Raw genomic sequence first — 25,106 nt, 5'->3', positions numbered from 1 at the left:
CCGCACTCATGTTCTTCAGGTCAGTGCAGCATTCTTTAACTTCCATGGGATATTGGAGCAGTAGACTCACCATGTTAACACCATGACAACGGACACAGCGCCTCACTCGGGCTCCTGAGGTTGCTCACTGGATCCTAGAGGACTGGCATGGTCCGATGAGTCAGTGCCTGATAGTAGGTTAGTGTGTTGCACAGACCCCTTGATGCCTTGGATCCCCTGTGCAGTCTTCTGCTATATACACAAAATAAGAAATAAGATAAATATTTGATGTAGCTTTCTGTGAGGTAGCTGCTTTAAACTCTTAAGGTGTATTGTTCTAGTTACATACATAATATTAATATATTATAACTTTGTTTCCATAATATCAAACTGATGTAGCATAAATTATGAAGAACAAAGTTGTTGTCACATGCAAATTGGAAGATCCCACTCATGAAGTTGGACTTACTATCCCATCATGTAGATGTGACATGGAAAATGGTGAATGCAAGGTACTGCATGTACCATCCAGTACTGATTCGGTCTTTTCCCCGCCTGTTAAACAGGCTGAATATCACCTCAGCTTGAGTTCACATTTTCTCTAAATTTCCCTCTCGGAATTATGACTTCAGTAGAAAGTGAAGTCATGAAAGCAATCTTGGAAGTACTGCAACCGCCTCTGGGTAAGGAAATCACCCTACTTTCCATGAAATGAAGCGAAACTGAAAATTTCAGCGGGGATTGTACCTATATGGGTGTGTCCAGATCTATGGGTGTGTCTAAAAGCACTGAAATAAATGCCTTTGCGTCCTGACACAGTTATTTTGTAAAACGCCTCTATATCTTTCTCTTTGTCTTCAGGAAATGGCGAGTAAACGGGTTTTCACCGAGGACGACTTCAGCTGCTCGGTGTGTTGTGATATTTTTAAGGATCCTGCTCTTCTGCCGTGTGGTCACAGCGCGTGTAGGGGCTGTATTAAACAATACTGGAGCTATAGAGGCCCTAAGGAGTGTCCACTGTGCAGAAAACGATGCCATAAAAGCCCTCATACCAACTTGGTCCTCAGAAACCTCAGTGAGACCTTCAGGGAACTTCAAGGAGATCCAGAGACCTTGTGTGATTCTCATGGAGAAACACTGAAGTTCTACTGTGTGGACGAGGCTCGGCTTGTTTGTGTGGTGTGTAGAGAGTCGGAAAAACACCAGAACCACACTTTCCGTCCTGTAGACGAGATGGCGGCTCAAATGAAGGTAGGATTGGCATCAGTGGTAGCTCAGGTGGCCAATAATTTCACTTCTTGTCTTAAATAGTCATTCATTGTGTCTGTGTACAGCTGTAAATTAAAAATAATTAAAGGGTCTTCTTTCTAATTCAGTCATTAAGAGGTAAAAGTTATATACATTTTTATGTACACCAATCAACCATAAATTTATTACCATCTCTGTGTGTCTACGTTCACTGTCCAGTCTCTCAGCTCCACTGACCACACAGGAGCATTTTGTAGTTCTACAATTACAGACTGTAGTCCATCTCTTGCTTTGCATACTTTGTTTGCTCTCTTTCATCCTGTTCTTCAATAGTCAGGACCCCCACAGAGCAGGTGTGGTGTGGTGGTGGATCATTCTCAGTGCTGTGGTGGTGGTGTGTTAGTGTGTGTTGTGCTGGTGCGAGTGGATTAGACACAGCTGTGCTGCTGGAGTTTTTAACTTCTACTCTGTGAGACACTCCTACCTCATTGGTCCACCTTGTAGATGTAAAGTCAGAGACAGTAGCTCATTTGCCGCTTGGGTTAGGGTTAGTCATAAGAGGTGGTTACAATTTTATGTTTGATAAGAATAATACTCAGTATTTTAACTTGTTGTTTACCTATGAACTGTTTAATTTTACAGTAGAGCAAGTCAAAAATCAAATACGCTTCATTTCAGAACATACTTCAGAGTGCACTGGAGAGTGTAAAAGTGAATCTGAAGAGTGTCCAGGACGCACAGATTAACTGCCAACAAAATATAAACCAAATAAAGGTGAGAATGAAAACACTGAGGTTTAGCAATTCTTTTGTAAATGATCTGAGGTGAAAGATTGTGCTCATGTTTCCTGTAGCCTATACTCACCTGAGATTAACTTGCATTCATTATTTCAGCAACAGGCTCAGCACATAAGGAAACAGATTACAGGAGAGTTCGAGAAACTTCATCAGATTCTTCGAGCAGAAAAGAAAGCCACGCTGACTGCACTGGGGGAAGAAGCACAGCAGAGAACACAGAGGCTGGAAGAACACATTGAAAAATTAAACACAGAGATGCAGTCTTTCTCTAACACCATTGAAGACATAAGCAAAGAGTGTAATTCTAAAAACTTCCATTTCATAAAGGTCAGGATTCCAAAATTTAATCTCTCTTTCTCTCTCTGAGATGTGATTCACTCACTGTGTCCTCTGCCTTTCACTTTTTTATTGCATTAATACATTCATCTGGGGATCTGGAATGGCCTACCAGCCCTGAACTGAGGCTCATTCTCATTTAAAGGAGCAGGCACTGAAACAGGACGTTCAGAACAGGGCTGTTTAGACAGGGAGAGAAAGCTGCTGTGGTGTTTGATCCTTGTGGTATTTTCACCAATTTATGTCAGAAGTATTTTTTAAGACCTTAGTGAAGTGTGTTAACTTGAGGGAAAAGGGACAGAATGTCCCATTTGATGAAATGAGTTTATTACTTTAGTGCTGCTCCTGCCTTGTAGTTCTCACAAAACCAGAACTGTTGACTGAATGTTGTAGTGCACATATTTGTTAATCCTGAACTTTTCCTCTGGTTTTAACAGAACTTTGACAAGGCTCTGGAGAGGTAAGTCAGATTTCTCTTCGTTTACATTGTGTTTTATTTGCATTGCCCAGTTCTTAATGAATAAATAAATTAATTGTTACTGTTTCAGGGCCCAGTGCACACAGACTTGTCCAGTAGCTTCCACTGAAGAAATTGAAGTTGCAAAGTATCTGGGAAACCTGCAGTTCCGAGTGTGGGAAAAAGTACAGAGCGTTATCAAATACAGTGAGTCTGCTTTTGATTATTGGCATGGAAAGTGTACAATCTGTAAAACATTTAATATCTAGGGCTATTCCCAATACCATTTTTAGGACTTCGAAGCTTCGGCCACACACAATCCGCTTCCGAGCCCTGCTTTTATATCCCTCTCTTCAGGCGGCGCTATGGGTCACAGCAAGGCCTTGTTAGCTACCTATGCTCGCTAACTTGCTAACTAAGGGCACAGTAGGGTGACCAGACGTCCTCTTTTACCCGGACGTGTCCTCTTTTTTAGACTTAAAAAATGTCCGGCCGGAATTTCACAAACGTCCGGGATTTTGTTTTTCTAGAGTTTACATAGAATTTCGAGAAGTTTCGTTCACAAACTAGTCCCGCCCTCCCCTACTCCGTTTGGTTCGCTTGAGTGAGAAGGGGGCGTGGTGAAGTAGCCTAAAATCTTCTGATTGGACGGTCTGACTATAGAGCTACCGTTATTGGTCGATAACCTTCTTTGTAAACATATAATTGGTCAGTGTGCACGTCAGTAGTCGTCCTCTTTTTCACCACCTCTGATCTGGTCACCAAGTCACAGAGTATACACAGTTTAACTAGTTTGAGTGGAAGTTCTCTAATTTCAGGCACAAAGCTGACAAAATTAACTGTGGCGTCGCTTGGCTTCATTTTAAGTGTGTTGTTTTAGCGTGTTAGTTTGTTTAATATGGCTGAGCTTCACTTCACTTGCACAAAGACTTTTATGTGATGAGCCTGAATGGGCGATTCTTCAATTGGGGGAGCTGTAATGTCCCCAGGTTGTAAATTCATGTTAGAAATATTTAATTACAAAATAAGCAGTTTAGCTATTAAATACATCATTTATTGATTAACCAAAAATAATTATGATTTCTATATTTTAAAAATCTTAAATATTTATATTTAGACCCCAATAAAAGGATAAAGAGTGGTCATTAATAAGCATAGTAATTTAATTTTATAATGAAATCCATGTAAAATGCCTTAATTTCTAAAACTCAATTTCAATGTTTTTTAGTCAATATATATATATATATAGCAGAGAGGTCTAGGGAATACAGAAAAAAAGTAGAGAAAGATCCAGTGAATTACGAGAGAGAGTAGAAAAAAAAGAAAAGAGACATCAAAGCTTAAAGTAATACCACAACATTCAAAACAGGAACAAAAACACAAACGCAGACAATGGAAAGTTAATCAAAGAAATAAAAAAGCCAATGATAGGATAAGACAGGAAATACAGCAACATACAATGACAAACACCCTTCCTAGGTCTCCAGTAGAGCTGCAACAAGAGCAGAAATATTTCTAAACGTCCAACAAAATCAAAGTGGAAATACACATTATGAAACGCCTGAGGACACACAAAAAATAAATAAATAAATAAAATAAAATAAAGGCAAATAGAGCAAAATTTATTGTGATCTTAGGCCTGTCCAGAGAAAGCTAGTAATATCCCAAAGAAATTAGGAAAAAAAAAAACAAAAGAGATGATCTAGGCTTTCACAGAAGCTTGCTCAGCTGGAGTCTATAAGGCAAACTGCAACCCGAGGCCCTAAAGAGGACACTGCTCTTCCACAGTGTGGTACTCTCAGAACTCAAAAACAAAAATCAGTCTGGAATGAAGAACAAACAGGTTGTTTCAAAGATTCTCGCTGGAAAGGTACTGAAGAAGTATCGTTCTTTTAAGGAAGCACAACGGCTAATTGGATTCTCTTCGAAGATAATCAGTCCACAGAACAAATCAACAGATTTACAATTTTACAGGAAAGCATACAAAAAAAAATACAAAGACAAAAATAAATGTGTCCACGTGGGTTTCCTCCGGGTGACTGTCTGTGAGGAGTGTGGTGTGTTCTCCCCGTGTCCGCGTGGGTTTCCTCCGGGTGCTCCGGTTTTCTCCCACTGTCCAAAAACACAGGTGGACTGGCGACTCAAAGTGTCCGTAGGTGTGAGTGATTGTGTGAGTGTGTGTCGCCCTGTGAAGGACTGGTGCCCCCTCCAGGGTGTGTTTCCATCTTGCGCCCAGTGATTCCGGGTAGGCTCCGGACCCACCATGACCCTGAATTGGATGAGCGGTTTCAGACAAAGAATGAAGGAATGAAAATGAAATTCTCCTAGAGCAGTGATTCTTAAACTGTGGTGGTACGCGAAACAGCAAGAGGTGCTACGAAAAATTTACTACTTAATTAAGAAATGTATTAATACCTGAAAATCTATAGTTTTAATGTGTAAATTACATAATGTTTCACAGTTTTCATAACTGTGCCCTAGTGAAATTCCATCCCGAGAAATACACTGAAGCCCAGAAGGACTAAATCCTGTGGCAAAAATAGAGAATTCTGTACACGCGAATACAAAAATAGAAGAAAACACTCGGCTAAAGGAAAACATGGCTGTTCTTCGCATCATTAGAGTCCTAAACCCCCCCCCCCCCCCCCCCAATGTTTCTGTGGTAAAAATCATAGGTGGTACTTGGAGGTTTTGGTTTGATAACCGGGTGGTGCTTGGTCTAAAAACACAATGTTAAGGGATACATTTGAAAGACACACATTCAATATTCAGCACCCGCACTCCACACTAAGCAATCTCAGTGCATGAGGGTTCTGGAGACTTTCCGTGGAACCATGAAGATACAGCAGGGAAATTTGTAGGTTTTTGATATAATATGGATAATCTGTAAAAACAAAACTACAATACAGTGTTGACTGCAAGTGCTATGGTCTACAGTCATTGACCATGAACCAAGGGCCCACTACATTCAAGGGAGCTGGAAATGTAGGTGTGCAGTCACCTGGGATGAATGCACAAACAATTTTTACTCTGGTCATCAAAAATACAGAGTAACTCAAAGGATGTTGGTGTGTTGTAAAATATGATGGGGATGTGTGTCTAAGACTAATTCAACTTCCGCTTCTTTTGGTCTATGCGGGATGATGTTCTATGGTATCAGCCACATGATCTACTTTGCCTAACCCCACCACCTCAGCCAGTGACAAAGAGGCACATGATGCTGCCAGTGGATGTCTGGGAGAAACTGTGCTCTAATGTTGACATATGAGATTCATCAAGAGGCAGTCATTATATTTAGCAGACCCATAATTAAAATAGATTTATTCGATTACAGTGCACTCATGCACTTTCTCTCGCAATTAACTTTTTTTTTCTCTTTTGCTCTCAGCACATACCTTCTTTCTCCATATCTTAGTTGCACCTATCTTGAAAACAAAGGGAGTGTATTTTTCCCCTCTTTTGGACTGTGTAACATGCATTTCTTTTCATTGTCATCACCAAAACATTACGTCATTACCAGAACACCATTGTCATTACCCTTAGTTTATACTTAGCAAAAGTGATTTATCTACAATTTTGTGCTGTTACATGAAAAACCTAATGAAAAATTAATTCAGCAATCTAAAAATATATATAAAATGAAATATTTATGCATTAAACCAAAAATGTGCATTAATGCAAACAGAAAATAATGATTTGATGGAAAAACATGAAAAATTATTAAGGTGTTGAACGTTATAAAAACTCAAACCAGCTATATCTTAAAGTTAACCGTGTTTACTACATAAATTAGTTAAAATAATCTACTTGTTATCCCCTTTTCATGTTAAAAACTGTTGTTGTAGTTGTGATGGGAACGACATTTGGCAAATAATTAAAAAATATTAAGATTCTGCATGAGCTCCGTTGTGGCCATAATTAATGTTTTACTTTAAAGCATGAACACATTATTGTGACATAAGTAAAACTAAATTATTACTAATTTTATTTTTCTAAAGATAAGATCGTAAAAAGAGCCCCCAATTGAAGAATCACCCAAAAATTGTTCAGAAAGTCAGCGTTCAGTGCATGCTTTAAAATTAAGGCTACACTGTTCGCTAACTCGTGCGCTACACTGTGCCTTTAAGGGCACAGAGTGTACACAAATAAACCAGAGCTTTGTGGAAGTGTTCTAATTTGAGGTGTAAAGCTGACAAAATGAACTGTAGCTTTGCCATGCTTTGTTTTAAATAGGCTGCTGCAAGCTGTTTTACACTTTGTTCAAGACTTTTATGTTGACAAGGATGAATACAAGGAGAATGGATGTTTGCCTTTATCAATAGCCACATTTATCCAAATAAAAACAAACATCTGAATCTCAAAATTAAAAATCGAATTCCTACCTAACAAACGAATATCCGAATATCCAATTAAAACCATGATACTTTTTTAAATGAGTGATCAGTCATTTTTACCATCACAAAGTAAAAAATAGTGATTGTTTACTATTTTTCTGAGAAGTCAAACTGCTATTGAGTCCCTGATTTTAAATACTTCCTATCCTCCCCCAAAAGTTACATAGTGCAGTTTCTGCAGTATGTTTTCAAACAGTAATCAATGTGACATATACCCTCAGGTCCCGGTGTTTCGGATCCAAACACAGCTAATACTCAGCACGTCCAAGCCACCAATCAAACCAGTCCTCGGATCCTGAAGCTTGTCCAGTCCACGGAACCCGGAGCTAGTCCAGTCCACGGATCAAACAAGTCCATAACTCCTGGAGCTCATCCAGGATTGAAACAGTCCACGGATCCCAGAGCTCATCCAGGATCAACCCAGTCCACATCTCCAGGAGCTCATCAAGGATCAACCCAGGCCACAGCTCCAGGAGCTCATCCAGGATCAGCCCAGTCCACAGCTCCAGGAGCTCATTCAGGATCAACCCAGTCCACAGCTCCAGGAGCTCATCCAGGATTGAAACAGTCCACGGATCCCGGAGCTCATCCAGGATTGAAACAGTCCACGGATCCCGGAGCTCATCCAGGATCAACCCAGTCCACTGCTCTAGGAGCTCATCCAGGATCAGCCCAGTCCACTGCTCTAGGAGCTCATCCAGGATCAGCCCAGTCCACAGCTCCAGGAGCTCATCCAGGATCAGCCCAGTCCACAGCTCCAGGAGCTCATCCAGGATCAACCCAGTCCACAGCTCCAGGAGCTCATCCAGGATTGAAACAGTCCACGGATCCCGGAGCTCATCCAGGATTGAAACAGTCCACGGATCCCGGAGCTCATCCAGGATCAACCCAGTCCACTGCTCTAGGAGCTCATCCAGGATCAGCCCAGTCCACAGCTCCAGGAGCTCATCCAGGATCAGCCCAGTCCACAGCTCCAGGAGCTCATCCAGGATCAGCCCAGTCCACAGCTCCAGGAGCTCATCCAGGATCAACCCAGTCCACTGCTCCAGGAGCTCATCCAGGATCAGCCCAGTCCACAGCTCCAGGAGCTCATCCAGGATCAGCCCAGTCCACAGCTCCAGGAGCTCATCCAGGATCAACCCAGTCCACAGCTTCAGGAGCTCATCCAGGATCAGCCCAGTCCACGGATCCCGGAGCTCATCCAGGATCAACCCAGTCCACGGATCCCGGAGCTCATCCAGGATCAACCCAGTCCACTGCTCCAGGAGCTCATCCAGGATCAGCCCAGTCCACTGCTCCAGGAGCTCATCCAGGATCAGCCCAGTCCACTGCTCCAGGAGCTCATCCAGGATCAGCCCAGTCCACAGCTCCAGGAGCTCATCCAGGATCAGCCCAGTCCACAGCTCCAGGAGCTCATCCAGGATCAGCCCAGTCCACAGCTCCAGGAGCTCATCCAGGATCAGCCCAGTCCACTGCTCCAGGAGCTCATCCAGGATCAGCCCAGTCCACAGCTCCAGGAGCTCATCCAGGATTGAAACAGTCCACGGATCCCGGAGCTCATCCAGGATTGAAACAGTCCACGGATCCCGGAGCTCATCCAGGATCAACCCAGTCCACTGCTCTAGGAGCTCATCCAGGATCAGCCCAGTCCACAGCTCCAGGAGCTCATCCAGGATCAGCCCAGTCCACAGCTCCAGGAGCTCATCCAGGATCAACCCAGTCCACAGCTCCAGGAGCTCATCCAGGATTGAAACAGTCCACGGATCCCGGAGCTCATCCAGGATTGAAACAGTCCACGGATCCCGGAGCTCATCCAGGATTGAAACAGTCCACGGATCCCGGAGCTCATCCAGGATTGAAACAGTCCACGGATCCTGGAGCTCATCCAGGATCAACCCAGTCCACTGCTCCAGGAACTCATTCAGGATCAACCCAGTCCACAGCTCCAGGAGCTCATCCAGGATCGAAACAGTCCACGGATCCCGGAGCTCATCCAGGATCGAAACAGTCCACGGATCCCGGAGCTCATCCAGGATCGAAACAGTCCACGGATCCCGGAGCTCATCCAGGATCGAAACAGTCCACGGATCCCGGAGCTCATCCAGGATCGAAACAGTCCACGGATCCCGGAGCTCATCCAGGATCGAAACAGTCCACGGATCCCGGAGCTCATCCAGGATCGAAACAGTCCACGGATCCCGGAGCTCATCCAGGATCGAAACAGTCCACGGATCCCGGAGCTCATCCAGGATCGAAACAGTCCACGGATCCCGGAGCTCATCCAGGATCGAAACAGTCCACGGATCCCAGAGCTCATCCAGGATCGAAACAGTCCACGGATCCCAGAGCTCATCCAGGATCGAAACAGTCCACGGATCCCAGAGCTCATCCAGGATCGAAACAGTCCACGGATCCCAGAGCTCATCCAGGATCGAAACAGCCCACGGATCCCAGAGCTCATCCAGGGTCGAAACAGCCCACAGCTCCCGGAGCTCATCCAGGATCAACCCAGTCCACAGCTCCCAGAGCTCATCCAGGATCAACCCAGTCCTCAGCTCCCGGAGCTCATCCAGGATCAACCCATTCCACAGCTCCCAGAGCTCATCCAGAATCGAAACAGTTCACAACTCCCGAAGCTGATCCTGGATCAACCCAGTCCACAGCTCCCAGAGCTAATCCAGGATCGAAAGAGACCACAGATCACGGAGCCCATCCAGGATCAACCCAGTCCATAGCTCCCAGAGCTCATCCAGGATCGAAACAGTCCATGGATACATCCAGTCCACGGATACATCCAGTCCATGTATCAGACCAGTCTCTGAATGGGACCAGTCCACAAATCGGACCGGTCCAAGGATTCTGGTGCATGTCTAGTCCGCGGCTCCAGAAGCTCATCCAGTCCATGAATCAAACCAGTCCATGAATCACGGAGCTCTCCCACTCCAGTTTTTGCAATTCTGAAAATGCTGATTGTGGTTCATGTTAAATTTTGCGTGTTCATTTCCTGACAATCTGTGAGAAAAACACTGAAGAAATCAGTAATTATAATGTATGATGTTATGAATTTTAGGGCCACAGCATGGCAAAAAATCTGAATATTTCACTGTGCATATAACAGGGCACACACAACCATCGAGTGTGAGGTTGTACTATCTTAAAGGCTTCAGGAATAAATAGTACTCTGGCACATCAGGACCAGATTGTTGTTAGTATTTGAACGCTGAAGTTTTTGTGTTTTCCAGTTCTATAAAGCGAGGAGTGTGAAGGCTTCCCTCATGAATTTTGAAGCCAGTGACCGCTTTGAACTGCCACTAACATTTCATCATTGGACAGTTAGCAAATGGTGGTTTTTAAAAACATATCACAAGTAGTAAGATTATAATTACTGATTGCTTCAATGATTCTTGCATTTGTGTTTATCACGAAGTGTATTGTCAGGAACATAGACTGCAAACATTAACGTAAATTTGTTTAAATTAGCAGGACACCAGCATCATACGAGCATGACTGTACAGCCCTAGCTCATAAAGTCATGTGGACAATCTAAAATGTAGTCATTGCTAGTGTCACGCCCTCGTCCCGTCATGCCTGTTTTCCCCGCTATGTGCTCTCTCTGCACATGGCTCTGTCTGTTGTTGTTCTTGTCTCCTTCCTTGTCCCGCCTTTGTTCCGCCTCCTTGTCTGCCGTCCTCATTATCTGTTTCAGGTGTGTCTCGTCTGTTCATGTATTTAAGCTCCCTGGTGTCTCTTCCGTGTATCGGTCATTTGTGTTGTCTCTTTCCTAGTCAAGTCGTTTCGTTTTGTGTTGTTCTCGTTTCATTCCAGTTCCCAGTCTCGTTGTTTTGCTTCCTTTGTCACGTTGCTCAGTCCAGTTAGTCTGTTCCTCGATTCGGTTTGTTCTGTCTGTTTTCTTCCTTGTGCCTCTCTAGTTTGTTTCTCTGGTCTGTTAGTGTTTCCTTTCCTGTGCTTTGTATACTTTTGTGGTTTCTGTCTGTAGTCTATTAGCTCTCTCTGTATAAGCTCCCTTTGTCTAGGTTTATCTCTGTCGGTCTAGTTCCCTCTGTTTAGGTTTAGTCAGTATCTGTCTCTTTAGTCTAGGTTTCTGTTTGATTCTTTCTGTCCAAGTCTGCCTGTCTTTGGTTTAAAATACAGTATTCTGTGTTTTAGCAAGTGCGTCCGCCTCCGTCAGTCCGCCCCATGATTCGTGACAGCTAGGTATTTTTCTTTTCTTTTTTTGCCGCTTAACAACATTTAAAATCTTCAGACGTCTTGTTCCAAACACCAGCTCCATGAGATTCTTTAAGATGGAACATATTAAATCAATCTGTTGATTATCATTGTTAATCAACACTGTTATATTGTAAATAACACTGTTAATAACATTGTTTCCATTTTAACAAATTGATCATGTTGAAATAAAAAAGGAGAGGAATTTCTAGGATGTTTATGGACCACATCTGAGCAGAAACTAAATCCACACACTTTAGAAAATGATGTTTTCATGTTGCACAAACAAGTCAAAAGCAATTTCCATTTAAAGTGATCCGATTAATTCAGTAACCTTCAAATTAACATCCTACTTGTGACTGCTGTATACAAGCTGCTGCTACATTATTAGATGCATATGTTCTGGTCTTGCCTTTCTGTCTCCTTTTACTGGGCCTCAGTGTTTACATATTTTTCTGACTTCACATCCGTTCACTTAGAACCTACATCATTTATTGCTTTAATTTAAGGGTCTATCCTTGTCCAGAAAACCATCTGATGCACTTGCATTGGACAGCAGCATTGCACCTCTCTTTAGCCAGAGATATGGTGCTGTATCTTAAAGACGCTGTAAGAGGATCAAAATAAGTTACATTCTAAATAAAACCGTTTATATCCTGTGTAGATGCTCTTACATAGAACTGTGGATTGACTCAGGGTTTTAAATTGTTCAGATCAACTTTTTGTTGTTGTTTATTGATTTGTATTTTAATTTTATCTTATTTTAAAGTCTTTATATTTCTTTTTGGTTTATGGTAGGAGCAATGTTTTGTTGTAATACTGTGCTTCTTCTGTAATTACTGTGAAAAAGCAATAAAAATATACCTTGAACTAAAAATGCAATCTTGAGTTTCCATCCCGGGAAGTTTTAAGACGAGAAGACAGTGATCTTTGAAATAGCCCATCGTTAGACATATTAGATATACTGAGTTGATTGAAGATGATTTTGTTCTTGCTGCTGTGTAGGTCACGCCTTCATCGCAACAGCTAGAACCTTTCCGGTGATGCCACTACACCCTGACACACTAAGGAGGAATCCTTGGGATTTAGGCTACACTGTAAAAAAAATCCGTAAAATTTACGGTAAAATACTGGCAGCTGTGGTTGCCAGAATTTCACTGTAAAATATACGGTCACATTTTTGGCAATCATAAATTTTACATTTAAGGACTGTTTTGTTTACAGTACGTTTCTGTTAAAAAAAAAAAGATATACACTGTAAAAAAAACATGGAATTTACATAAAAATAACAAAGAAACATTGTTTTGCTATAAAATTAACATGTAAATTGTGTGACAAATTAGAGAAAGGAGACTGAGATATAGCCATATTTAGATACAGCCAAACTGCATCCTGTATTCAGCCGCTAAAAGGAGATATTGCTGAAAGGACTAAAGAAATGTTCAGAAAACGTCTCGACATAATAATCACAGAAACACAAACGCACACAGTGATCACCCCAATGCAACCCAAAATCAGTAAGTCTCAAAGACAGAAAAAAACAAAGAAACTCTGAAAATCACAGAAAATATGGAGAAGCAAAGCATGCTGGGAGCTCCCTAATGAGTCTCAGCTCCTCCCAGTCCTAGGACACTTGTACCGTCCCTAATAGTTTGTGTGTTTAACAGTAAAATAATATATATTTTACAGTAAAGAGATGTAAAAATTTGTATTTTGGCTGATTAAAGTATTTACAGTATTTCACTGTTACAGAAATTGTTAAATGTTTTCAACCTTTTTAGAGTTTACAGTCATTTACTGTCATGGTTTTACTGTTTTCCACCGTAAAACTCACAGACATTTTTTACAGTGTAGAGTTTGCACTGCAGTCCCAAATAGAGCCCTGAGCCCTGCCTGTGGCCCTCCTGAAAGTCCACACTTGTGTGACATGAAGCTTGTCAGCTTGTTTTCAAGCGTCACCTTGTCTCTTGGAATTGGGGTGCAGTGTGTGGTGGTTAAAATCTCCCACTTTACAGGACAGCTCTTCAGAACACACAGAAAAAAGAACAGTGCTAACAGTGCTTTGTAGGGCATCATATGCCTTCTGAAGTGTTTGACAATGTTTGACAAGTGTTTGCCTAATCTTCTTATGTGAATCTATATTCAGCTTATTCTTCAAACCTTCTAGTTCCACAATAAATGTTGCTGTAGTCTCAGGGGCTAGAATGCAATTCCTACACCATTTAAGGTGGAATTGGAAATATACAGAAACTTGGGCACTGAGGACCAATGAGCAGTGCAGCACGACCCTGTGATTTGTTTGAATTTCCCCTTAATTCTTGACTGAAATGACATGGCTAACTTACTGTAACACATGTAAACAGGGCTGCTAACATATTTTGAAAGTATTTTAAACATATTCCGGAAGTATCACTTAAAGTAACACGACACACAAACAGTAAAGAGTTATGTTTTGAGCTTGTTTGTGATTTGAGTGGAAAAGAAGAACAACTCATTCATGCCAGATAATCGTATTTTACTCTGTTAAAATAAAAATCAAATGATACACCTCATATGAAACAATGTTTTCAACATCAACCATATATTTAGTGTTACTTTAAGTTTATTATTATATATTATTAGTAGTAGAAGTAGTAGCATTCTGTTATTGAAGGGAAAACGTTGTTGTGTTGAATAAAGAATAACGGGTCATGTTGCACTCTATTAGTCACACCATATCCAAACGTGTATAAAAATAAATATAGAATATTGTATTATATATAATAACTAGTATTATTATTATCATTATAAATAATATGAAAAACAACATCGCTTAATTACAATGTCAGACTTTGCTGACATAATGTATTTATTCCTGAAAGGTAATCTTGACACGGTAGAATCTGTAATGGTGATAACAAGACACTCAAAAACTCTCTGAAGTGACCTAGAGAGCTCTGTAGCTCTCTGTCCTATTTGCTTGGCATGGTCATAGTCATTGCTTGGCATGTTTTCACTGGGAGTCTGGGAACTGGTGGGGGTGGGTTGCTGAGGAATGTTTATATACACTTTTGGAAATGGTGTGATTAACAATGTGCAGCATGACCAACTCTTCTTTATTCAACAAAACAATGATGGTTTCCCTACAATAATAATAATAGTAATAATAAACATAAAGTAACACTAAATCTTTGGAAATGTATGGTATATGTTAGCACACAGCAAATTCTCCAGTGTTAAATCAACATTATTAGTGTTAACTCTGAGAGTGTTAAATTATTATGCTGTTATAATTATTACAACAGTGTTAATTTAACACTAATAGTGTTGATTTAACACTCGTGAATTTGCTGTGCAGCCCTGTTTACATGTGTTACAGTAAGTTAGCCTTGTCATTTCAGCCAAGAATTATGGGGAAATTCAAACAATCACTGGGTCGCGCTGCGCTGCTCATTGGTCCTCATATGTAACGCCAAGAGGGTCAAAAAACGACATCTAAAAGACGCGTTTACTTTATAAAATGCTGAAAAATACGCCGTTTCTCCCACCGTAGCGCCGTTAATTATGCCGTAAAAGTATAAATACCGCCGTTTTTATGCCTTGAAAATACGAAGGTTCAAAACGCCGTTTTGAACCTCCAGGACGCCGTATTCTACGCCGTTCCAAAGCCAAACCAACTGCGTTAAAAGCGGTGAATCTAAATTATATTGTGACTGCTGAGGTCTACTTTCACTAAAGGAGAATATCTTACTCTGTCTGCTCCTCACAGCAAGTGTACTGTACATTACTGAAAGCCTGGTTAAGGACCAGAAGAGAATGGCTTCCTATTTTGGGTCTTGATTTCTCTTAGTTGTTCTTCCTCTTGCTCTGAAGAGGTACTTCCAATCACCCCACTGTGTAATCACTAGATTAGGAACTTCTACATTGTGTCTACACTCATTGTCCATTTTATCAGCTTTAATGACCATACAGGATCACTTTGTAGTTCTACAATTACAGACTGTAGTCCACCTGATTCATACTTTATCTCCATTTCACCATGCTCTTCAATGATCAGGACCACCACAGAACCGGTATGATTTGGGTGGTGGATCAAACTCAGCGTTGGAGTGACACTAACGTGGTGGTGTGTGTTGTTTTGGTACGAGTGTATCAGTCAAAGCAGTGCTGCTGGAGTTTTTAAACCCCTCAGTGTCTGGACTGAGAATAGTCCTCCGACCAAAAACATCCAGCCGACAGCATCCTCTGTCACTAATGAAGGACTAGAGGATGGCCGACACACACTGTGCAATGGCAGATGAACTACTGAGTTCTGACTTTACATCTACAAGGTGGATCAACGAGAGAGTGGACAGTGAGTGAACACAGTTTAAATACTCCAGCAGCACTGCTGTGTCTGAGCCACTTGTACCTGCCAAACACACACTAACACATTATTACCACTACATCAGTGTCACTGCAGTGCTGAGAATGATCCACCACCACATCATACCTGCTCTGTGGGAGTCCAGACCATTTAAGAACAGGGTGAAAGTGGGATGAGAAAGTATGCAGAGAAACAGATGAACTACAGTCTGTAATTGTAGAACTACAAAGTCCTACATGGCCAGTGGTGCTGATAAAATACAGTTCCTAATCCAGTGATCATTCAGTATATATATATATATATATATATATATATATATATATATATATATATATATATATATATATATAATGATTTGCGAAAACATCCATTTTGAAAGGTATTATAAGAGTACATTTGAACAAATTAAATATGACGTATAGGATACTTACATCCACTATCTGCTAGGTTTCACCATTTGTACAATGTTTTCTGATTAATTGTGGGTTTGTTAGATTGCACTTATATCTGTGCATGTTTTCAGACAGTACTACAAAATGGCAGGACCAAAAATAGTGCAATATATAGTGAATAGGACACTGTTTCAGACACAGCCAATGTTAACTTCATTCATTCATTCATTATCTGTAACCGCTTATCCAGAGCGGTGGGTCCAGAGCCTACCTGGAATCATTGGGCGCAAGGCAGGAATACACCCTGGAGGGGCCGCCAGTCCTTCACAGGGCAACACAGACACACACACACACATTCACTCACACACTCACACCTACGGACACTTTTGAGTCGCTAATCCACCTACCAACGTGTGTTTTTGGACTGTGGGAGAAAACCGGAGCACCCGGAGGAAACCCACGCAGACACAGAGAGAACACACCAACTCCTCACAGACAGTCACCCGGAGGAAACCCACACGGACACAGGGAGAATACACCAACTCCTCACAGACAGTCACCCGGAGGAAACCCACACGGACACGGGGAGAACACACCAAACTCCTCACAGATAGTCACCCGGAGCGGGAATCGAACCCTGCTGCGCCACCATGCCACCCAATGTTAACTGTACATTGTTAATATAACCTACAGTAAAAACATGACTGAATCATTGTATAGTTACCATACGTTATACAAAGTTCATAAGCTATAGTAAAATGATAGCAGAATCAGTGTAAACATAGTAAAGATTAGTTAATAAGATTAGTTGTTCAAGTTAAATAGTCAGAGACAGTAGCTCATCTGTTGTTGCACAGTGTGTGTCGGTCATCCTCTAGTCCTTCATCAGTGACACGGGACGCTGTCGGCTGGATGTTTTTGGTCGGAGGACTATCTTCAGTCCAGACACTGAGGGGTTTAAAAACTCCAGCAGCACTGCTGTGACTGATCCACTCGTACCAAAACAACACACACCACCACGTTAGTGTCACTCTAACGCTGAGTATGATCCACCACCCAAATCATACCGGCTCTGTGGTGGTCCTGTGGGGGTCCTGATCATTGAAGAGGTAATAAAGTAGGAAACAGGTGAACTACAGTCTGTAATTGTAGAAATACAAAGTCCCCCTGTATGACCATTAGAGCTGGTAAAATGGACAATGAGTGTAGACACAATGTAGATGTTCCTATTCTAGTGATAGTTCAAACACAGACCCAAAATAAGAAGCTATTCTCTTCTGGTCCTTAACCAGGTGTCAGTAATGTACAGCACTCTTGATGTGAGGAGCAGACAGAGTAAGATTTGTAAGAAAATGTAAGATGTGGACAGATTTTGAGGGATTCGGCTTCCCATATATAATTTGAGTTAACTTGAGTGTCTCGGTCTCGGTCCAAATTAACGACTCATTCATGATTCGGACGTGACTAAGTCACAAGACGAATTGAAAGTGAAACTTTAAGCAGGGCTTGTGGGGGGGGGTTACCCACCTACAACGGTAACAGTAGTCAGGACATTTATCTGAGGACATAAAATATATTCTGCTCCATTTTGGTGCGTTGTTGTTTTTGCTAAATCGCCGGTAGCGTTCTCCCTCTCTCAGTCTTCTTAACAAAATGGCGAGTAAACGGGTTTTCTGTGAGGAGGACTTCAGCTGCTCGGTGTGTTGTGATATTTTTAAGGATCCCGTTCTTCTGCCGTGCGGTCACAGTGTGTGTAGGAGCTGTATTAAACAATACTGGAACTCTAGAGACTCTAAGGAGTGTCCACTGTGCAGAAAACGATGCCATAAAAACCCTCCCGCCAACCTGGCCCTCAGAGACCTCAGTGAGACCTTCAGGGAACTCCGAGGAGATCCAGAGACCTTGTGTGATTCTCATGGAGAAACAATGAAGCTCTTCTGTGTGGACGAGGCTCGGCTTGTTTGTGTGGTGTGTAGAGAGTCGGAAAAACACCAGAACCACACTTTCCGTCCTGTAGACGAGATGGCGGCTCAAATGAAGGTAGGATTGGCATCAGTGGTAGCTCAGGTGGCCAATAATTTATAATTTCAGATGGACCCAGTTTTCTTGTCTGTAAACATGTGCTAATTGTTATGAATTAAAGGTGCAGTAGGCAATATAACCACAATCACCTGTAAGTGTTGTTTAACTACATAGACCCCAGAGGTCATACAGAAACCTCCACTGGTCAAGTGGGTGAACCAAAACAATAAACATACGTTCATTCACTGAATTAATTACAAATTAAGTCTTTGTAATCATGTTCTTCATATTTACAGTAAATTTATTCTAGTTCCAAAATGAAGTAACATCACCAAACGGATGTAAACAATACCCTAAACTCCAAAAGTTATAGTGCAATTTCTTCAGGGCTGAGACTGAAGTAGTACCAACAGAGGCTTTATTCTCCCTAGTACAGGTTCAGGGGAAGCATCCATGTTTTTTAACATCTAATTTTAAATTAAAAATACTACCTACTGTTTCTTTAAACAGCATAAAACAAGCTGCTGCTGGCTCATCATTTAAAGGAACAGGACCAGAAACTGGCTGTTAAAAGATCTGTTTAGAGAGGGATGAAAGGTTTAAACATTTAATTAACACCCAAGCAAACTGTGTTAACTTGTGGAAAAGGGACATGACACCTTTAAATACAAAGTTTGTATGTAATTTCTTTGTTTACATATTCATTCATTCATTGTCGGTAAACACTTAACCAGTTTAGGGTCGCGGTGGGTCCGGAGTCTACCGAGAATCATTGGGCACAAGGCGGGAATACACCCTGGAGGGGGCGCCAGTCCTTCGCAGGGCGACACACACTCACACCTACGGACACTTTTGAGTCACCAATCCACCTATCAATGTGTTTTTGGACCGTGGGAGGAAACTGGAGCACCCGGAGGAAACCTCCACGGACACAGGGAGAACAGTCACCCAGAGCAGGGCTCGAATCCACAACTCCAGGACCCTGAAGCTGTGTGACAGAGACATCACCTGCTGTGCCACCGTGCCTCCCATATTTACATATTAGCTATTTTATTTAAAAAATAAAAAGGTCATTGGAATTCATACTGAAGTAGAATGTAGTTCAATGATAAATCAAATCTGCTTAATTACAGATTGTCCTTAACAGCGCACTGGAGGCTATGAAAGTGAATCTGAAGAATGTCCAGGATTCCCAGTTTAACACTCATAGGAACATGAACCATATAAATGTGAGAATGACTGACTTTCTTTGAGCAATTACTTTTAACACCACATAGTGTTAAATATCAGTGTTGGCCAAAACATTGGCTTCTGTAAATGATTTGAAAATAATGTTTGTTCATATATTTTTGATCATATCATTTGACTGAATTTTACTTTCCTGAATTACTTCAGCGACAGGCTCAGAACATACGGGATCAGATTACAGGGGAGTTCAAGAAACTTAATCAGTTTTTACGGGATGAAAAAACAGCCATGTTGAACGCACTGAGAGAAGAAGAGCAGCAGAAAACACAGAGGCTGAATAAAACCATTGAAAAAATAAATAAAGAGATTCTGTCCCTCTGTAACACCATTAGGGAGATAGGAAAGGAGTTGGATTCCCAAGATGTCCATTTTATAAAGGTCAGGATTCAAACTCTCTCTTTCTTTCATAAATGTAAATACATGAAAAATAACATCTGACATTTGCACAGAGCTGTATATATATGAGTGTAGTGTAGTAACACTTTATTTGTCTGCCTTTGAATAAATCCTGAATTTTTGATTGTAACAGAACTTTGAGACGACTCTGAGGAAGTAAGTCAGATTTATCTTAGCTTTCATTTTTTAAATTTATATTTCTAATTTCTGAAACAAATCCAGGCATCTCTAATTTCTCATTTTCAGAGCGCAGTGCACACAGACTGATCCAGAACCTTCCACTGAAGTAATCAATGTTGCAAAGTACATTGGAAACCTGCAGTTCCGAGTTTGGAAGAAAATGCAGAACATTATCAAATACAGTGAGTGTGTTTTTGTTTATGCACACGAAGTGTACAATCTGGCAAAAATATATAATGATATCATGGTACTATATAGTATTTTCTACCTCTAGAAAGCGGAAAACATTATTTATGGAAATTATTACTTATTATTTATGTATAAAAAACACAGATTTGTAGTCCCTGAATGAATTAGTTCATGCACCACAGAGCGAGTCACCCACATGATCCCAGTCATGTTTCAAAAAAGGCTTAGGCTGCATTTACATGATGTCAATTTTATTGCAAAAATGAGTTTCCCACCAGGAGGCACCACGTGAACACCATTTGATATTGGAAGCTGAAGTCAGATACATTGAAATGTTCCATGCAGCACAAACTGTTGGAGTTGTGACTAAACATTGTTTTCAAAACAGCGGAACAGTCCATCAACAGTTAAATATCAAATAAAAGTGTACAATTTTACTTAGTGCCCCCTCCAGGGTGTATTCCCGCCTTGCGCCCAATGATTCCAGGTAGGCTCTGGACCCACCGCGACCCTGAACTGCATAAGCGGTTACAGATAATGAATAATTGAACGAATGAATGAATTTTACTTAGTTCAAACAGTAATGTCATTTTTAACATCCACAATGAGCACATATGTTGATTTGATATATTTATGTTCAAAAACACCAGTAGAAACGTGAAAATCAACCAGACATTACTAAGAGCATCCATGTTTTTCTTTTAACCCCCCCCCCCCCACCACACACACACAAACCTCATGAATGCGAAGTCAGGGGAACGAGTAGGATCTCAGAGGAAACTACCAACCGACTTGCACTTGAAAGCGGCATTATTCGGTGTTGCATTTACCTTCCTATTTGACGGCATTCCAGTTAAATTCAGAAAACCCTATGCCCCCACGTTAGCATTGTTAGCTTGTTCCCGAATTTAAACCCAAAGGAAACATGTCCACAAGTAGTGGTTGTAACAGTAATGTGTATATGGCTTTGTATACAAATATAGATAGAATGAAGATAATAGATGGATAATCTTTTTGAGACTACTGCTTTTACACACTGTTGATATGCGGGCAGCCATCTTGGATTCTGAGCTCTGGACTGGTGAGGCCCCCTCAACTTTTCAAGTAGGAAAGCCGACTTGTTTGGGCGTTCCAGTTAAAATGTCTTACGTAGAACTTCGGAAATTCTGACATCCAAGTTCATATGGAACCCAGCTTTACTACAAAGTCTTATATCCATTCATAATGATGTCCGTTTTATTATATCAAGAGGAATGATCATAGAAAATGACAGATTTAATTGTGTAATCAATTTTCACGCTGTATTCACTGTAACTGTCTCCTCAGCTCCTGTTGTCCTGGACCCAAATACGGCTCATGCTCAGCTCATCCTGTCCACGGATCTGACCAGTGTGAGGGACAGCGATGATCAAGAAGAGGAGAGCAGTAGCCAGAGCCAGCAGCTTTCAGACTCTCCAGAGCGTTTTGAAAGGTGTTTGTGTGTATTAGGCTCTAAAGGCTTCTCTTCGGGGAAGCACAGCTGGGAAGTTGAGGTGGAAAACAGCACATTCTGGATGTTAGGAGTGGCCACAGAGTCGGTCCGCAGAAAAGAACACACTGTTTTCCCCAGTGAAGCTTGGGGTATTGGGTACGATAACAACTGTCTGTGTGTTCGGTCCCCTTCACAGGCATATGCTCCTCTCTCTGTGGCTACTAAACCTCAAGTGGTCAGAGTGGATGTAGACATGGATGCAGGAGAAGTGTGGTTCACAGACCCTCTCAGTGGCAGCGTTATTCACAGGTTCACGCACTACTTTACTGAGAAAGTCTTTCCGATCTTTCACAGCCTTTGTAGTTTGTCTCCTCTGAAGATCCTGCCCATCGAACCTTATGTGTGTATGAGAAACCGTACTTACCGGAAGCCTTAGAATGACGATAGCTTGTTGAGCTTATTGAAGCTTATTGTTGTAGCGTATTGAAAACAGGTTTTCTTTCTATGCTTTTCTTTGTTCATACCGTTTTGGTTGTAGAAATAGGAGAGGAGATTATGCAAGTTGTTACTTAGATCTCCCAGTGTTTACTGAGTCCAAATGTTGGATTTTGACTCAACAAAGATAAGGCAACTTACCAAATAGTCTGCATACTTTACTTGCTGTTTTTACTATGGTTTTCCCCAAGTTTTCCCATCACTGTTCCAAAAACGAGAGTCTCCTGAAGGTGTTTGGCAGCTTTCTGGAGAACAGGCATCGTGCTAATAATAATTAAGGATAGGTTACTAGTCTTCATCACAGTTCCTAAAGTTCTGCAGTGATAAACGATTGTAATACTGACTAAAAAATAAGGATCAGTGTTGGTTGTTTTCAGCTTTGGGGTTCAGTCCCCAGCTTGGACTGGAACATGCTGTATTAATAAGAGTCCCTGGGCCAGACTCCTAACGTGTTCACCTTTTTCTATATCATGGTATTGTAACTCGCTCTGAATATTAGTGTTTGCCATATGACTAAAATATCATCTAAAACACCTTGTACACTCCTTTAAATATAAAGGTCCCACAAAGGGTTCTTGGCGATGCCATAGAAGAACAACTTTGGTTCCATGAAGAAGTCATTTTGTTTAAGAAATGAGTGTGTGAAGATCCTTTAAACACATCAGCAAAATTGTTTCTTTATGGAACCAAAAGTGGTTCTTCTGTGGCATCGCTTATATCCTTGTATTCTTGTGTTGTTATGCAAAAAATCACCAAAATATCATCAAATATGTTTGCCACCTTTCTAGCTACAACAGGCCTCCAACACTGAGACTGGGGGAGATTCAGTGAGAGGGTAAAACTGGAGAAGACTAAACGTTGGGCAGAATATTCAGCAAACACTAAGAGTAAACAAGTTTTATAATAATGATCAAACACCTGATGTCAATCATTTAAAAAACAGCAGAAACATTTTGTTTAGACTAGCGTTTTATCAGTTGATTTTTAAAGAAACACTAGGTAAGATTTTGGCTTGCTTCTGGTGCTACCCCTAGCTTCATTCATTCTTACAGTGGGGAGGGGTGGTTTTCTTCCCACCTCCAAATGGGCATAGTGCATACATAGTGCAGTTTCTCCAGTGCTGAGTCCAGAGTAGCACCACCAGAGGCTCTATTCTCTCTATTGCAAAAGAGAATAAAGTTAAAGTTGTAATATTACAAATATTACGTAGTGTTCCTTTAAATACTGTTTTTCTCACTTTCCTGTGTGTCATTTTTGTTCCATGTCAATCTGTTTTAATAAGAGATGTTTATTTATGTTTATTGGGAGGCATTTTTGATCACAAATGTTCATCTGAATAAAATGCTCATGCTATATTTAAGCATAGTGTATTGTTATTAATTTCTGTAGGAAAATCACAGTAATAAGAAATTATATTTACATTACATTCATTACATTACAGAATTAAAATGCTGTTCTTTCTGAGAGGGGATTCAGTCACTAATTGCCATTTTGGAGTCAGTATGAAGAAGTAGGCATTAGCAGCTGCCATTGGTCAACGTGATTATTTTGGAATAATTCCCAAAGTCCTACTAAATGTTAAACTATTGGGTTTAAACAGACTTTTAGGGTTTAAGTCATATCTCATTGCTAGGGAATAAACAACAATGTCTAATTCAGTTGTGGAAGACAAAGTACAAGTACTAGTTATAATAAAAAATAAATAAATCAGTTCTCATTCATTGCATCTATCCGCCAGATGGCGCTGTTAATCGTGCTCTGAGAGTATCACTGTCATTGTTTGGATCAATTATAAACATCTCATTTTTGGATTCGAAGTGCTTTAATTGATATAAACACTGTTGCTATGTTACGAATTAAGGAGTGCACTATATAGGGAGTATGAGCTATTTGGGAATCAGCCATGGATGTCAGTCAGGACAAGGATTTTGAACATGTTATAATTTATTTTAAATGAATACATGAGCATGCCTCAATTTTAAAGATAGAATAAAGCACAACTACTGATTTGAATCTATGGAAGTAATATTTCTAGAATGAAAGTTGCTAAGTTTGTTATCGTCCCCCAGGAGGCGCCACCAAATCTGTCCAAATCTCCTTAGGCCACTGCAAAGTGCTGGCAAGCCTCTCAGAATCACTAAAATAGGTGTCCACTTCACTTTCCCAAAATGGAGGAACCAATGCAATATGCTTACTTATATCAAAAGGCAATGTGTGTGACTCAGCAGGCTACGAACGTTGTGTGACCAGTGAGTGACCACCAGACTGAGACTCGGCAGGTAGACATGGAGGCATGGATGGTTTTAGGGCACCCGGTGGCTTTGGCTGGGACAAGGTCAACTCCTTGGCCTTAAGTTCCAGCTCACGCAGCCTGATTTCCCTCTCTGAATCCACCTCCAAACTTCCGAACAGCAGCTTAAACTGGAACTCAGTCTTAAGTTTGTCTCTCGAGATGAGCTAAACTGAGATCAACCTGAACCTGGCCCTCCACTACAGGTTGAGGAGACTAAACAGACATGGGAGAAAGAGGATCAGATGGAGGCAAGGTAATTCTTACTTCAGAATCTCCACCAGATGGAATTTCATCACTGTCTGTCTCCACAGGGCCCCCAGTTGAATCTTGAGGAAATGCTTCCTGTTTAGGTGTACCACCACTGGTTGAATCCACATTTGCCTGCACAGTCAACACACCGAGGTCAACTAAGCCCTCCATTAATGTCTCTCTTAAGCATTGACTTAGATATTGGGAGCTCAAAGTGGTCAGCTATTATGATTAGGCCATCCTTCCTACATTTTACAACCATAAAACCAGGAACATTTATCCCGGACAACCCCAACTGCCTTGTAACTGAATATTCATTCAGGGCGGCAGCAGGTAGTGTCGCAGTCACACAGCTCCAGGGACCTGGAGGTTGTGGATTCGAGTCCTA

At 41.3% G+C, this 25,106-nt stretch overlaps 2 protein-coding genes across 2 annotated transcripts; both read left to right on the top strand.

Moving 5' to 3' along the window:
* The first annotated feature begins 843 nt into the window (after positions 1-843).
* LOC136708459 (E3 ubiquitin-protein ligase TRIM39-like) lies at positions 844-7,510 on the top strand. Its single transcript, XM_066683032.1, has 6 exons — positions 844-1,230; positions 1,906-2,001; positions 2,121-2,351; positions 2,798-2,820; positions 2,909-3,002; positions 7,433-7,510. The coding sequence occupies exons 1-6, from the start codon at positions 844-846 to the stop codon at positions 7,508-7,510; spliced, it is 909 nt and encodes a 302-aa protein (XP_066539129.1).
* A 10,178-nt stretch (positions 7,511-17,688) lies between these two features.
* On the top strand, positions 17,689-23,492 carry LOC136668311 (zinc-binding protein A33-like). The gene is made up of 6 exons (XM_066645764.1): positions 17,689-18,215; positions 19,331-19,426; positions 19,593-19,823; positions 19,975-19,997; positions 20,088-20,203; positions 21,537-23,492. The coding sequence occupies exons 1-6, from the start codon at positions 17,829-17,831 to the stop codon at positions 22,115-22,117; spliced, it is 1,434 nt and encodes a 477-aa protein (XP_066501861.1). The 5' UTR covers positions 17,689-17,828; the 3' UTR covers positions 22,118-23,492.
* The last annotated feature ends 1,614 nt before the right edge of the window (positions 23,493-25,106 follow it).

This window comes from Hoplias malabaricus, chromosome 1 (assembly GCF_029633855.1).
Source record: "Hoplias malabaricus isolate fHopMal1 chromosome 1, fHopMal1.hap1, whole genome shotgun sequence".
Taxonomy (NCBI): domain Eukaryota; kingdom Metazoa; phylum Chordata; class Actinopteri; order Characiformes; family Erythrinidae; genus Hoplias; species Hoplias malabaricus.
This window is presented reverse-complemented; position numbering and strand designations above follow the sequence as displayed.